We start from the raw sequence: 15522 nt of genomic DNA on the forward strand, positions 1-15522 counted from the left end.
ATTGGGGCCTCTTCAGCACGCGTTACCTCCTCCTCTGGCAATATTCCAAAATCTTTGCCCTCTGGCCAATCCATGATCACTTCCAGGATTCCTGGGCGACTGGGGTTTCCTATTCGAGCCCGTTGTGTGATCAGTGCGACCCACTTACTCCATGTAGCATCAGTTGCATGATGTGTACAGGGGACCCTCCCTCTGAACATCCAGCCTAGCACCGGCAGTCGGGGTGCCAGGAGGAGCTGTGCTTCAGTGCCGATCACTTCTGAAGCAGCTCGAACCCCTTCATATGCTGCTAATATCTCTTTTTCAGTTGGAGTATAGCGGGCCTCGGATCCTCTGTATCCCCGACTCCAAAACCCTAGGGGTCGACCTCGAGTCTCCCCTGGTGCTTTCTGCCAGAGGCTCCAGGTAGGGCCGTTCTCCCCAGCTGCGGTATAGAGCACATTTTTTACCTCTTGCCCTGCCCGGACTGGCCCCAGGGCTACTGCATGAACTATCTCCCGTTTAATTTGTTCAAAAGCTTGTCATTGCTCAGGGCCCCATTTGAAATCGTTCTTCTTCCGGGTCACTTGATAGAGAGGGTTTACAATCAGACTGTAATTTGGAATGTGCATTCTCCAAAAACCCACGACGCCTAAGAAAGCTTGTGTTTCCTTTTTGCTAGTTGGTGGAGACATGGCTGTTATTTTGTTGATCACATCCATTGGGATCTGACGACGTCCATCTTGCCATTTTATTCCTAAAAACTGGATCTCCTGTGCAGGTCCCTTGACCTTACTTTGTTTTATGGCAAAACCGGCCTTCAGCAGGATTTGGACTATTTCCTTCCCTTTTTCAAAAACTTCTCCTGCTGTGTTGCCCCACACGATGATATCATCAATGTATTGCAGGTGTTCTGGAGCTCCACCCTGTTCTAGTGCAGTCTGGATTAGTCCATGGCAAATGGTAGGGCTGTGTTTCCACCCCTGGGGCAGTCGGTTCCAGGTGTACTGAACACCCCTCCAAGTGAAAGCAAACTGTGGCCTGCACTCTGCTGCCAAAGGGATTGAGAAAAACGCATTAGCAATATCAACTGTGGCATACCACTTGGCTGCCTTTGACTCCAGTTCGTATTGAAGTTCTAGCATGTCTGGCACAGCAGCACTCAGCGGTGGCATGACTTCATTTAGGCCACGATAGTCTACTGTTAGTCTCCACTCTCCATTAGACTTCCGCACTGGCCATATGGGACTGTTAAAGGGTGAGCGGGTCTTGCTGATCACTCCTTGGCTCTCCAGTCGACGAATCAGCTTATGGATGGGAATCAGGGAGTCTCGGTTGGTGCGATATTGCCGCCGGTGCACTGTGGTGGTAGCAATTGGCACTTGTTGGTCTTCGACCTTCAGCAACCCCACAACAGAGGGGTCCTCCGAAAGACCAGGCAAGGTGGACAGCTGTTTAATTTCCTCCATCTCCAAGGCAGCTATACCAAAAGCCCACCGGTACCCTTTTGGGTCCTTGAAATACCCTCTCCTGAGGTAGTCTATGCCAAGGATGCACGGAGCATCTGGGCCAGTCACAATGGGGTGCTTCTGCCACCCGTTCCCAGTTAAACTCACTTCGGCTTCCAATACAGTTAGCTGTTGGGATCCCCCCGTCACCCCAGAAATACAGATGGGTTCTGCCCCTATATAGCTTGATGGCATTAGGGTACACTGTGCACCGGTGTCTACCAGAGCCTTATACTTCTGTGGGTCTGACGTGCCAGGCCACCGAATCCACACAGTCCAGTAAACCCGGTTGTCCCTTTCCTCCCCCTGGCTGGAGGCAGGGCCCCTCTAATCCTCATCACAGTACTCATTTCTCATTTCTTGTACGTACGGGTCAGAAGTTTCTTCATTAAGATCAAGAGTAAGATCAGCCCTTCTACTCTCTCTGGGGAACTGCCCGCTGGAAACTGGAGCAGCAATTTTCCTGGAAGAACCTCTTTCTGTGATTGTTTTCCCTTGCAATTCGCGTACCCGTGCCCCTAGGGCTGCGGTAGGTTTCCCATCCCACTTCCTCATGTCCTCTCCGTGGTCACGCAGGTAAAACCATAGGGTGCCCCGTGGTGTGTACCCTTTATATTCTCTCTCTTGAGCAAAAGAACGCTTACTTCTAATAGCCGAGATACTGGTCCGTACAGGTGAGGAGTAGGACCTATCCTCTCTGAGTTGCTGGATCTCCCGGGACAGTTTTTCGGACAGTTTCTCCACAGCCGAGACGATGGAGGAAGAAAGACTTTCCTCGTATTGCCGGAGTTGACTAGCCAATTCATCCACTGTTTGTTCCTCTCCATCTTTCCAGGTCATCACTGCCAATGAATTGGCGTATGACGATGGTGAGCTCCTTATAAACTTCCGCCACATGGGTCGTGTGCACTTGACTTCGTCTGGATCTTTGGATAGTTGTTTATTGTTCAGGTCACCATAAATCACCTCCAGCACAGCTAATTCTCTCAGAAACTGGATACCCTTCTCCATGGTGGCCCACTTGCTTGGGCGACATATGACATCTTCCTTAAAGGGATACCTTTCCTTCACGCTTGACAAGAGTCGCCTCCAAAGGCTGAGGATACGTGTCCCTTTTCCAATTGCTTTATCAATGCCCCCTTCCCTAGAAAGGGATCCCAGCTGCTTGGCTTCCCTACCCTCTAATTCCAGGCTACTGGCCCCATTATCCCAGCATCGGAGCAGCCAGGTGACAATATGCTCACCTGGACGACGGCTGAAATCTTTTCGTATGTCTCGCAGCTCACTCAGGGATAGAGATCGGGTGGTCACTGCCTCGTTTATGAGTTCTTCCTCTTCCTCCTCCCCGATCAGCGGCCGGGTCTCCTCCTCCCATTCTCGTGATGGCCCTTCTCCAGGGTACTCGTACAGTTCTTCCTCCGGTTCCCTTTTAGAAGAAGCTTCTTCCTCCCTTACTAAACGAGCCGACTTCCGCTTCCAAAATTTCTTCTTGTGTACAGGGGCGACTGATACCGGCACAGGCTGGTTCTTTGGTTCAGCCACAGGGCCTGTTGCCGGGGTTGGAGTGGCCGCAGTGCATGTCGCCGGGGTTGGAGTGGCCGCAGTGCAAGTGCATGTCACCGGAGTCCGAGTAGCTGCAGGGCCTGTTGCCGGGGTCTGAGTGACTGCAGTGCAAGTGCATGTCACCGGAGTCTGAGTGGCCGCAGGGCCTGTTGCTGGGGTTGGAGTGGCCACAGTGCACGTGCATGTCACCGGAGCCTGAGTGGCCGCAGGGCCTGTTGCCGGGGTCTGAGTGGCCGTAGTGCATGTCACTGGGGTTGGAGTGGCCGTAGTGCGTGTTGCCCGGGTTTGAGTGGCCGCAGGGCCTGTTGCCGGGGTCTGAGTGGCTGCACGGCCTGTCGCTGGGGTCGGAGTGGCCGCAGGGCGCGTTGCCCGGGTCTGAGTGGCCGCAGTGCGTGTCGTTTTACTGTCAGAGCCAGAGACCTTCCCTTCCCTTTGAGGGCACTGAATGGTGTTGAACAGGGCTCGGTAGGCATGGGCCAGGCCCCAGCACGTTGCAATGAGCTGCATCTCTCTGGAGTTGCCAGGGTGACAGCATACTTTTTCCAAATATTCTACTAACTTTTCAGGATTCTGCACTTGCTCAGGGGTGAAGTTCCAAAACACTGGGGGTGCCCATTGGCCTAGGTACTTGCCCATCTTGTCCCACACACCCTGCCACTCATAGTTATTCAGCCTTGGGGCAGATCTCTGGATGATATTCTTAAATTGCTTACCAACTTTAGACAAAACCGAAACAGTATTCCCAAGAAGTATTAATAGAAGTATCTTAACTGCCCAAGGATGTTCAAAATACTGAAAAATTACTGTAATGAAGGAGGAAACATTATAGAAGAAGGTAGTGACCCTGCCATTCTGTATTTCCTCCGTAAAAAAACTCTCAGAAAGGTTACTGCAATTGCTAGTTGTCTCCACGAAATGATCTCCGTGGTACAGTAACGGCTTCATTGCGAAGTTTACATACCACACTAACGTCAAGGTCAATGTTCTAAAAACAAACCTCACAAGCGAGACATTACTATTCACTGCAGACCACAGCAAACTGCAAAACCCAACACCAATCTTTAACATGTACAGCAGGAAAAAGAGCGCGATGCAGATTATACAAATCAATATTGAGAACAGAGAAACCAACATTGTGACCCACAACTACTAACAGATATAAGTTCTTTAATACGCTCCGGTTAACCTGTTATTATCTCAAACCCTTCGTGCCCCACGTTGGGCGCCAAAAAGGACTGTCGTGGTTTAACTTCAGTCGGCAACTAAGCACCACGCAGCCGCTCGCTCACTCCCCCCCACCCGGTGGGATGGGGGAGAGAATTGGAAGAGCACAAGCTAGAAAAACTCGTGGGTTGAGATAAAAACAGTTTAATAATTGAAATAAAATGATAATAATAATAATATGATAATAATAATAATAATACACAAAGCAAGTGATGCACAGTACAATTGCTCACCACCCGCCGACCGATGCCCAGCCAGTCCCCGAGCAGCGGCCCCCCCGGCCAGCTTTCCCCAGTTTATGTACTGAGCATGACGTCACATGGTATGGAATGTCCCTTTGGCCAGTTTGGCTGTGCCCCCTCCCAGCTTCTTGTGCACCTTCAGCCTTCTCAGTCGGTAGAACATGGGAAGCTGAAAAGTCCTTGGCTAGTGTAAGCATTACCTAGCAACAACTAAAACATCGGTGCGTTATCAACTTTGTTCTCATCCTAAATCCAAAACACTGTACCAGCTACTAGAAAAGAAATTAACTCTATCCCTGCCGAAACCAGGACAGTTTTTTAATGAATTAAACTCCAGTATGAACCACACAATTTGGTGAGAGAAAGTTTGCAGTCTAAGGGGAAGTTTTGAGCCAAAAGAGCAGCTGTAGCAATGACAATCAGGAGAAACAACTTTTAATGACAGCTCTGCAAGTCATTCGCTGTTTGACCTCAGGAAAGTCAAAGCACTGTTTTTCGGCAAGACCTGAAATAGGCTGTGATATGTAAATGATAAAAAATGTCAGGAAACGGAAAGTTTTAAAGTGTGGCTGAAGAATTCACAGCCTGTGTTGACCAGTGATAATAATACAACCCTGCTCAACTGAAGGTCTTGTAGTATTAGTAGAACTGCTCAGAAATATTCTATTCTAAGTGAGCTTTATCAGGCAATGGGAAGGGACATTGATATGTGGCATACAACATCATTTACATGTCATTAGAGATGGTCACCTTGTTCCTTTAGCGCTCTTTGAAAATACCAGATATTAATTTTGCACTCTCGTAGCTAACATCAGTGTTAAGGAATTCTTCTATTAAGAAAACCCTGAATTCATTCCTTAGAATTCAGAACTGGTGGTCCATGTCAGGCTCGGTCAACGTTAATAAATAGACACATAACATATACAAACAGAATTACATTCTCAGTGCACTTTAGTCTCCTTTTATGGCAAAAGGAAGTCCATGTCTCATCAACTGAACTCTTCTCTGATTTTCATGGCAGGTTCCAGAAGAGGAGAAATCACATGAAATTCACCCCAACAACTATGATGAGCACAGCAGATTTGAAGCTACCATGTAGAAAAATAATTCCTCTGTAGTATTTGTCCTAATGATGCTCCTTTCAGTTTCTAATGCTAAAAAACAACATCCGAGTATTGTCCTAACCACGCTGGGTTTTCAAGAAGGGGATGTAGATAGCTATATTTTTGTAATATAAAACAGGCTTGATTTTAGAATACACAGTCATTATGCCAAGCTCAGGTGAATGAATTAGATCCTTCCAATACATTTGTTCATCAGAAAAACCCACCACAAACTGCTCTACAAAATTATCTGTATTTTATCTTTTGTTGTCACTGAGTCAATATAGCTATCGAAATAACCTTTGTGTTTCAAGCCTATTACAGGATACCATATTTAACTGCAAGATTTCTGAGTTACAGTCACACCCTTCAACTGTGTAGGGGTAATCAAGAAGAAATGGATTGATATTGTTTATTTGGATCCTAACAAGCTTTTCACTGGAGCATCCCAGATTAACTTTTTAAGAAAGTGTGTTGTCCCATTTTTGGATGGGGGAGAAAATGTGCTGTATTTTGAAGACTGGTTATGACAGGAAAAAAAATGTTGAAATCATTTTCATGGCAAAGCACAGAATACAGTGATTGATGAGGTACACTCAGTGGCAATATGAGCATCAAGATTCTTTGTTAATATGTTTATTGAAAGGGAGAAGAAAGTGAAATGGTGAAAAAATTCATTATTGGCATAGATTTATTTAGACTGTTTCAAGGACACAATAAGGGAATTGAGTAGGAGCTATGAAAAACAGGTAATTACATAATATGTCTTATTACGTCCAACAGTAATAAATGGATAGTAGCACTGTTAATGTCAAGAATATAAACTGAACTAAATGCTAGCTCCAAGAAAAAGCGGGAGTTGTTAGGAACTGATCAGAAAGCAACTATGTTCAACCTACAGAAGACTCACTGGAGAACTCCTGTGTGGTGAGTCGCTACCTTTGAAGTCACTGCCTCCTAAAACAAGAGAGAGCAGAAAGAAGAAAATTGAAGCTAAATTAAGGTAAACTAACACCATCCAAGAAGCGATGATAATGGCTGCTTAATTAAAAGAGACCAAAATTGAGGTATCTGAAGGGACTCTACGAGATGACAGTAGCTGGGAGCAGAGTCACACATCTGTGCCTACCTACACGGGGTAATCCATTGAGAGGCAATGGATGGGAGAGGAAAATCTAACAGAAGGATCACAGTGCCTCTAGGCATTATTCAGACACAGAAAGCTACCACTGATGTCTCAGAAGGACAAGCGACAGTGGATGAACTTTCAAGACTTTTTTATATTAACATCTTATTTCAAGTCTTACTTATCAGATTTAAGGGGAAAACTCCTCTCATATAAAATAGCACAGAAATTTTTGGTTCTGCTGATGTATTTTTCCTTGAAAAACTTTAGAAAGATACCAGGCAGGGCTGTCCCATACGTTATATCAGCTGTATACTGCTATATATGTCAGACTTCTCTCTATGAATGAAAATACCTTTGTTGTAACACACTTTAGTTCAGATATACTCTTTTGCAGATGTGCAACAACTGACTCTTTTCTACCTTATTGGCTTGGAGACATCTTTTATCCTTTCAAAGCTTTCACACAATCATTTTTGTAAAAACTGAGAAGGCATTTAACAATGTAAATAATGCATATGTAAAGATCTTAGAAGTTTTGTGCATAATTTACAAATGCAAAGTATTGAAGTATTTGAAAAAGACTCCATATGTAGACAGACTGTAAAAATCTTATCCTCAATACATGAAGCTCACCCCTCAAAATCCTACGTGGGGATTCAGAGGATCTTTCTTTCACCTACAGCTGTGAGGTAACTTCACTGATTGTGAGTGTTCACCACAAAGGAATACCTGAGTGAGAAAGTACCACTTACTGTGAGTAAACCTTTCAGAATGATGCCTTCAACAGTTATCTTTAGCTCTTTAAAACGAAAGGGGAAAAAATAAACGATGCAGTTTTGTTCTCCAGTTCTCCTTATAATCTTTCCATAGTAACCCAGACCCTCATCCACTAAGTATTCATTACTGTCCTCTGCCTTTTTTCAGAAGATTACTGCCGCAGAGAAATCAGTCCTTCAGGTTCCCTCAAAAAACAGAGTAGGGAGATGGATCCCTTTACATGGAGATTTATTCCACCTAACCTAGCTACCATTTTCAGGAAATTCTTTGTTTCCTTTTTGACAAAGAAGGACCCTAGAAATAGGGCCTGTAGCAATAGGACAAAGAGTAACGGTTTTAAACTAACAGAGGGTAGATTCAGACTAGATATAAGGAAGACATTTTTTACGATGAGGTGGTGAGACACTGGCACAGGTTGCCCAGAGAGGTGGTGGATGCCCCATCCCTGGAAACATTCCAGGTCAGGTTGGACGGGGCTCTGAGCAACCTGATCTTAGTTGAAGATGTCCCTGCCCATGGAAGGGGGGTTGGACTAGATGACCATCAAAGGTCCCTTCCAATCCAAGCCATTCTATGACTCTATCATTCTAAGTCTAGCTTAGCCTGGAAAACTATATTTTAGATGGCTGAAACCATGTGAGTTGTATATGACTTTAACAACTGAAAGAGGGATTAAAAACGCAGCTGTGAAAAACACTTCATAGGTCCATCCTGATGTTCACAATACTTAAAAACTAACAAATAATACAGAAAAAGCATTAGAATCATAGAATCATAGAATCATTAAGGTTGGAAAAGACCTCTAAGATCATCGAGTCCAACCGTCAACCCAACACCACCATGCCCACTAAACCATGTCCCTAAGTGCCTCATCTACACGTCTTTTAAATACCTCCAGGGATGGGGACTCAACCACTTCCCTGGGCAGCCTGGTCCAATGTTTCACCACTCCTTCAGTAAAGAAATTTTTCCTCATGTCCAATCTAAACCTCCCCTGCCGCAACTTGAGGCCATTTCCTCTCGTCCTATCGCTGGTTACTTGGGAGAAGAGACCAACACCCACCTCGCTACAACCTCCTTTCAGGGAGTTGTAGAGAGCGATGAGGTCTCCCCTCAGCCTCCTTTTCTCCAGGCTAAACAACCCCAGTTCCCTCAGCTGCTCCTCATCAGACTTGTTCTCCAGACCCCTCACCAGCCTCGTTGCCCTTCTCTGGACACGCTCCAGCACCTCAACGTCCTTCTTGGAGTGAGGGGCCCAAAACTGAACACAGGGTTCGAGGTGCGGCCTCACCAGGGCCGAGTACAGGGGCACGATCACTTCCCTGCTCCTGCTGGCCACACTATTTCTGATACAGGCCAGGATGCCATTGGCCTTCTTGGCCGCCTGGGCACACTGCCGGCTCATGGTCAGCCGGCTGTCGACCAACACCCCCAGGTCCTTTTCCGCCAGGCAGCTTTCCAGCCACTCTTCCCCAAGCCTGTAGCGCTGCATGGGGTTGTTGTGGCCGAAGTGCAGGACCCAGCACTTGGCCTTGTTGAATCTCATACAGTTGGCCTCGGCCCATCGATCCAGCCTGTAATTAGGGCAATGAAAATGAAAAATGTAAATATGTAATGTAAATGAAATGAAAAATGTAAAAAGTATGTGTTGTAAAAACATCAAACAAGAAATAGGACTAGAAGTGACCTTTTGAACAACGTGGTGCAGCCAGATGACTAAACCCTCATGTGAAGTTAAGCTAAGTGAACAGGATGTGAGACACTACAGATCATTTTATGAGAAAATTGCTGAATGTGACAGGAAACAATATAACACTCTGATAAGAATTACAGATAACACCATGAAAAATGAAAAGCGAGTTATATGAGAAATGGCCTCATAGCACAGATAATTGTAGGGAAGAATTGGGGACCTTCTGGGGAGCATAACCTTGAAAGGCCAGCAAGTGCCCTTGTAAGCATAGCTGAAATACCAACCTCAGGTACAGATGTAGCAAATCTGAGACCAAACAAAATTTAATTAGTAGTGGGCAAAGATGGGGAAGGCAAAGAAATAGGAAAAGGGACAATGAGGCATGCAAAAAAAACTGCAATGAGGGTTCTCTGGGGTATCTGTCAGGCAGTCCTGAGATAGATCACTGCAGCCCGGAGCAAGACAACAAATCAAATCTCTTGTTTTGATCATCTATGCGTGTTTGATTTCCTCCTATGGTCTCCATCCTGCTATGGTGGAGAGCTGCTGACCCTTTTGCTCGTCAATGAGGCAGCCATACACTGGCAGGAAAGAAAAGCAAGGAGTTAAAAGAGACACAGGGTGGAAGATGAACTTTGAAAATGGGACTGAAAAGTACAGTACAAAGTTAAAGTACAACTACTCTAAACTTGAGGTTCACAATGACTAGCATTTCTTTTCTTTCTCATGAAAGACTGCCAATGTTTTATCCTCTCCAATAACCACTGAACACTCTTTCTGTCTTACCTTTGTTCTCACCTTGACTTGTTTCTACATAAAAAAGCTTAACTAAGCTTTATTTTAAAAATAAGGTTTGGGTTTTTTAAGTGAGTAAAAACTCATTCAGTATCGACATTCATCAAGTTGTGCATAAAAATATCTGAAAAAGATGAGTTAAAGGGCAGCAACTGTGTGTAACTTTCAGCTTGAAATTAGATTCCACCATCAGGATGCTGAAAGCTCTTTTTTAGATTTCTGTCATTCTCAGAAGAAACCTTAGGAGTTCATATTTTTCAAATTAGTAGCATTTTGGAGGTTAGGTCAGCCATCCTTTAAAAGATATTTTCTGTATCCAGTCCTAATGCCTCAGTCTTTAACAGGCAGACCAGTTATCCTCAGGGTACTCAGCCCCCCGAGCTGGAAGACGGGGACGGCGAGCAGGATGAACCCCCCGTAATCCAGGAGGAAGCAGTCAATGACCTGCTATGCCACCTGGACGCTCACAAGTCTATGGGGCCGGATGGGATCCACCCGAGAGTGCTGAGGGAGCTGGCGGAGGTGCTCGCCAAGCCACTCTCCATCATTTATCAGCAGTCCTGGTTAATGGGGGAGGTCCCGGACGACTGGAGGCTTGCCAATGTGACGCCCATCCACAAGAAGGGCCGGAAGGAGGATCCGGGGAACTACAGGCCTGTCAGCCTGACCTCGGTGCCGGGGAAGATTATGGAGCGGCTCATCTTGAGGGCGCTCACAAGGCATGAGTGGGACAACCAGGGGATCCGGCCTAGCCAGCACGGGTTCATGAAAGGCAGGTCCTGCTTGACCAGCCTGATCTCCTTCTATGACCAGGTGACCCGCCTAGTGGATGAGGGAAAGGCTGTGGATGTGGTCTACCTGGACTTCAGCAAGGCCTTTGACACCGTCTCCCACAGCATTCTCCTCGAGAAGCTGGCGGCTCACGGCTTAGACAGGTGGACTCTGCACTGGGTCAAAAACTGGCTGGATGGCCGGGCCCAGAGAGTGGTGGTGAATGGAGTTACATCCAGTTGGCGGCCGGTCACAAGCGGTGTTCCCCAGGGCTCAGTACTAGGGCCGGTCTTGTTTAATATCTTTATTGATGATCTGGATGAGGGGATTGAGTGCCCCCTCAGTAAGTTTGCAGACGACACCAAGTTGGGTGGGAGTGTTGATCTGCTCGAGGGTAGGAAGGCTCTGCAGAGGGACCTGGACAGGCTGGATGGATGGGCCCAGGCCAACTGTATGAGGTTCAACAAGGCCAAGTGTCGGGTCCTGCACTTCGGCCACAACAACCCCATGCAGTGCTACAGGCTTGGGGAAGAGTGGCTGGAAAGCTGCCCAGCAGAGAAGGACCTGGGGGTGCTGGTTGACAGCCGGCTGTACATGAGCCGGCAGTGTGCCCAGGCGGCCAAGAAGGCCAATGGCATCCTGGCCTCTATCAGAAATAGTGTGGCCAGCAGGAGTAGGGAAGTGATCGTGCCCCTGTACTCGGCACTGGTGAGGCCGCACCTCAAATACTGTGTTCAGTTTTGGGCCCCTCACTCCAAGAAGGACGTTGAGGTGCTGGAGCGTGTCCAGAGAAGGGCAACGAGGCTGGTGAGGGGTCTGGAGAACAAGTCTGATGAGGAGCGGCTGAGGGAACTGGGGTTGTTTAGCCTGGAGAAAAGGAGGCTGAGGGGAGACCTCATCGCTCTCTACAACTACCTGAAAGGAGGTTGTAGCGAGGTGGGTGTTGGTCTCTTCTCCCAAGTAACCAGCGATAGGACGAGAGGAAATGGCCTCAAGTTGCGCCAGGGGAGGTTTAGATTGGATGTAAGGAAAAATGTCTTTACTGAAAGAGTGGTGAAACATTGGACCAGGCTGCCCAGGGAAGTGGTGGAGTCCCCATCCCTGGAGGTATTTAAAAGACGTGTAGATGAGGCGCTTAGGGACATGGTTTAGTGGGCATGGTGGTGTTGGGTTGACGGTTGGACTCGAAGATCTTAGAGGTCTTTTCCAACCTCAATGATTCTATGATTCTATGATTCTATGATTCTAATCAGAAAAGAGATCTCTTCCTCTGTAAGGGTCAAAATGACAGAAGCCACTGGGATTGGTGGTTTTCTAAGTGAAAACTTCAAATTTGATGTTTCTAATGCAGTGTATCTCTTTTTTCTTTTTTTTTTTAAAAAGATTAAATACAGATAGATTAAATCTTAATGAAATGAAACAAAGGAGTTGGACTTAAAGAAATAAAAAGTGTTATCTTATTATTATTTCCTCCTATTAGCAATTATTTCTTATTTAAACTAACCAAAGGGCAAGCTTATTGACGCTCAGCCCTTTTCCAAACACCAGTGGATGATCATAACTTCAAAGACTATCTTACAGATATTCAGTACTACCTCTTTCAGAGCAATATCTTTGTATTTCATTACTGAAAGGCAAATTTATCTTACAGCCATTTACTGAACATGTGCCTACAAAATTTATTTTAACATTTGTATTCAAATCTGTTGCTGATTAAATGCATGAATGATGATCAATTGTATTTGTTTGATATTTCTTGGGGACATACAGTCTTCTTTCTCTCTCACTGGGATCAACCTGTTAACAAAGTATGTGTGGTGAGGCTCTTGCCAAAAAAGAGCTCTTCCTCTTCTTCACAAGCCTCCTGCAGAAGTTCACCTTTCACCCTCCCCTGGGAGTTTTTATCCCAGACCTGGGCCTCTTCCCCTCCATTGGGTTTTCTATCCACCCACAGCCTTATGAAGTCTACACTATACCACCTTCCTAGAGCTTTCCCACATGTATTTCTCACTCAGAAACAAAAAATGCATACATTCAGTACAAAATATATTAACAGTCCACTGCCACATACGTGTCCCTACACCTATGCGTCTTGTCATCAAGCAAACAGGCCAGAGATCAGTCTCTGGTACTGCATAGATCACATATGCACCCAATGATACCTTCTTCGCCACGACCTCCAAGGCAGACCTTGGTTCTTTACACGTTCCTCCAAACACAGACACATGCACAGAGATGCACACAAATACTAGTACAACCTACTGCAAGAAAATGATAGATGTTGTCCCGATTCAGACCTACTGTGCAAACACATTGAAGAGTACCAGAGGAAATCCTATACTTGGAACTAAGAACTAATTTACTTCAGAATAGTATGGATATTAATGAGATCCATTGAACTTTTTAAAAAACCAAACCCAACTTTCCCACTTTAGAATCAAACTCTCTCCAGCACTGTCTTCAAAGATGCAAAGATGCTTACTTTATTATGAGTGATATAGTGTCCTGGTTTCGGCAGGGGTAGAGTTAATTTCCTTCCTAGTAGCTGGTACAGTGCTGTGTTTTGGATTTAGGGTGAGAACAATGTTGACAACACACCGATGTTTTAGTTGTTGCTGAGCAGTGCTTACACTAGTCAAGGACTTTTCAGCTTCCCATGCTCTACCGACTGAGCAGGCTGGAGGTGCACAAGAAGCTGGGAGGGGGCACAGCCAAACTGGCCAAAGGGACATTCCATACCATGGGACGTCATGCTCAGTACATAAACTGGGGAAAGCTGGCCGGGGGGGCCGCTGCTCGGGGACTGGCTGGGCATCGGTCGGCGGGTGGTGAGCAATTGCACTGTGCATCGCTTGCTTTGTGTACTATTATTATTACATTATTATTATTATTATTGTTATTATTTTATTTCAATTATTAAACTGTTTTTATCTCAACCCACGAGTTTGTCTCACTTCTAGTCTTCCAATTCTCTCCCCCATCCCACCGGGGTCGGGGGGGAATGAGTGAGCGGCTGTGTGGTGCTCAGTTGCTGACTGAGGTTAAACCACGACACATAGCTAATGTGACCAGACCCCCCAGTTTTCCAGCAAGTTTGGCCAATGACCCCTATGTCTGCATATGTTTTGGGTATTTTTTTTCTTGAGTTCATGTTAGGTGAGGAGAACTGGGACAGTGAAAAGAATGACTGTTGCTCTACCGAGTCTTGCTCACTGAGGTGACTGAGCACCACAAGAATATTCTCCTGTTCCTAACAGAACCTGGCCAAGTTCTCCTCATGCATCATGTAAAACACCATAGAGCAGCGAAGTGTTTGACTATCATAAACTTAACAAACACTTTAGAAACAACTCATCTGGTTCAAGACGTGTGTCTAGAGACATTATCTGTCAGACCTTGGAGGAGCCACAAATATTGGCCCAAAGCAGGATCTTGAATCTCCACTTCAAAATGAGGCCAAGGGGAAATGTTCCCAAGCAGGGAAGAAACACTCACAGCCTGTCACTCATGTCTGTGACAATCTCACCCTGCTCATCTCACTCACTACCTGCCAACACTGCAGGAACCAGAGACCTACTGGAGGAAATCAGCGGGACTGAGCAGGCAAGGGCAACGGGGTGAGAGGGGTTGCCTCCTTCTCCCACTGCATTTCAAGAGACACCTCCAGTTCCCACAGTGTCCTTCCAATAACCCGGAGAGTCTTGTACAGGCAGGTGAACGCTGTGCTTGTTCTGAAACTCTGCACAGACCTAACCCTGGGCCCATCTCTTGGGAAACAACTCAGAACTGCTGCTTCCTTTCACATCTCAAGAGTCAGCATCTGACTCATTCTTTGCTAATAGTTAAATCCCAGATATATGTGGAAAGAATGACATTCTCGGTGCCTTTTTACCTCCTTTGGGGAGGTGGAGTAGAAACAGGCCAACTGGCACACAGCTGGACATAGGCCCTGGACTTTTTCCAGGATGCCTTCTAGGTAGGTGAAATGTCCTGGTCTTTCCTTCAGAGACCCCGGGGGCAGCAGCAGACTCGGGGCAAGCCGGTACAAGAGCAGGCTTGCTTTAGCTCCTCTTCCAGGCTCCCGGCCAGGTGCCCATGCTCTTTTCCTCTAGGTCTCTGCACCCCCATCCCCTGGGGGGCTGACTCCTTTCCTATGCCTTTGGTCACGTCTCTGCAGGGATCCTGATGCTTTAAAGAGTCAAGGACAAGGGGGTCAGCCCGGGCACCTCACCTCACACAGCCTTCACGTTCTTGCTTCAAGGTCATGTACAATTTAGTTCTCTACATTTCTACTAGAAAGCTCTTCCAAACACTGTTTTGAAGGCTGCGGTTCATATTCTCTGGTCAGTCTCAGTGAAAGCCCTGAATGGTTTCTTCTCCATGGCTTCTTTTAACACCTCCTTCTCTGCTGCTCACTTTCTTAGACTCTAAGATACACAAGTCAGACTGTACCTCAGCCTTATTTCCTCAACCAACAGAGGCCATCTTTTCTCAATTCTCCGCTCAGCTTTGGCTCCCCATTCAGAGATAATCATACAAGCTCTTCTCTCCACCTCTCCTCCTGAAATGGTTACAGCTGGATGTCAAAGGCAATTGCCACAGCTGAAGACACAGGCCCTACTGTACAACTGGCTCTAGGTTGCCCTGCTTGAGCAGCAGTGTTGGACCAGATGACCTCCAGAGTTCCCTTCCAGCCTCAACCATTATGTGAAAATCAGGAACATGTAAGGCATGGATT

At 46.3% G+C, this 15522-nt stretch overlaps 1 protein-coding gene across 1 annotated transcript in view; it reads left to right on the top strand.

Annotated features, from left to right (window-relative positions):
* The window catches only part of RHAG (Rh associated glycoprotein), a 29542-nt gene extending 22391 nt beyond the window's left edge, over positions 1–7151 (top strand). The window contains exon 11 of the mRNA XM_076332610.1: positions 5538–7151. Coding sequence (XP_076188725.1) covers positions 5538–5615 — 78 coding nt within the window. The 3' untranslated portion in view covers positions 5616–7151. The remainder of the gene's footprint in view (positions 1–5537) is intronic.
* The last annotated feature ends 8371 nt before the right edge of the window (positions 7152–15522 follow it).

This window comes from Aptenodytes patagonicus, chromosome 3 (genome assembly GCF_965638725.1).
Source record: "Aptenodytes patagonicus chromosome 3, bAptPat1.pri.cur, whole genome shotgun sequence".
NCBI classification, from domain to species: domain Eukaryota; kingdom Metazoa; phylum Chordata; class Aves; order Sphenisciformes; family Spheniscidae; genus Aptenodytes; species Aptenodytes patagonicus.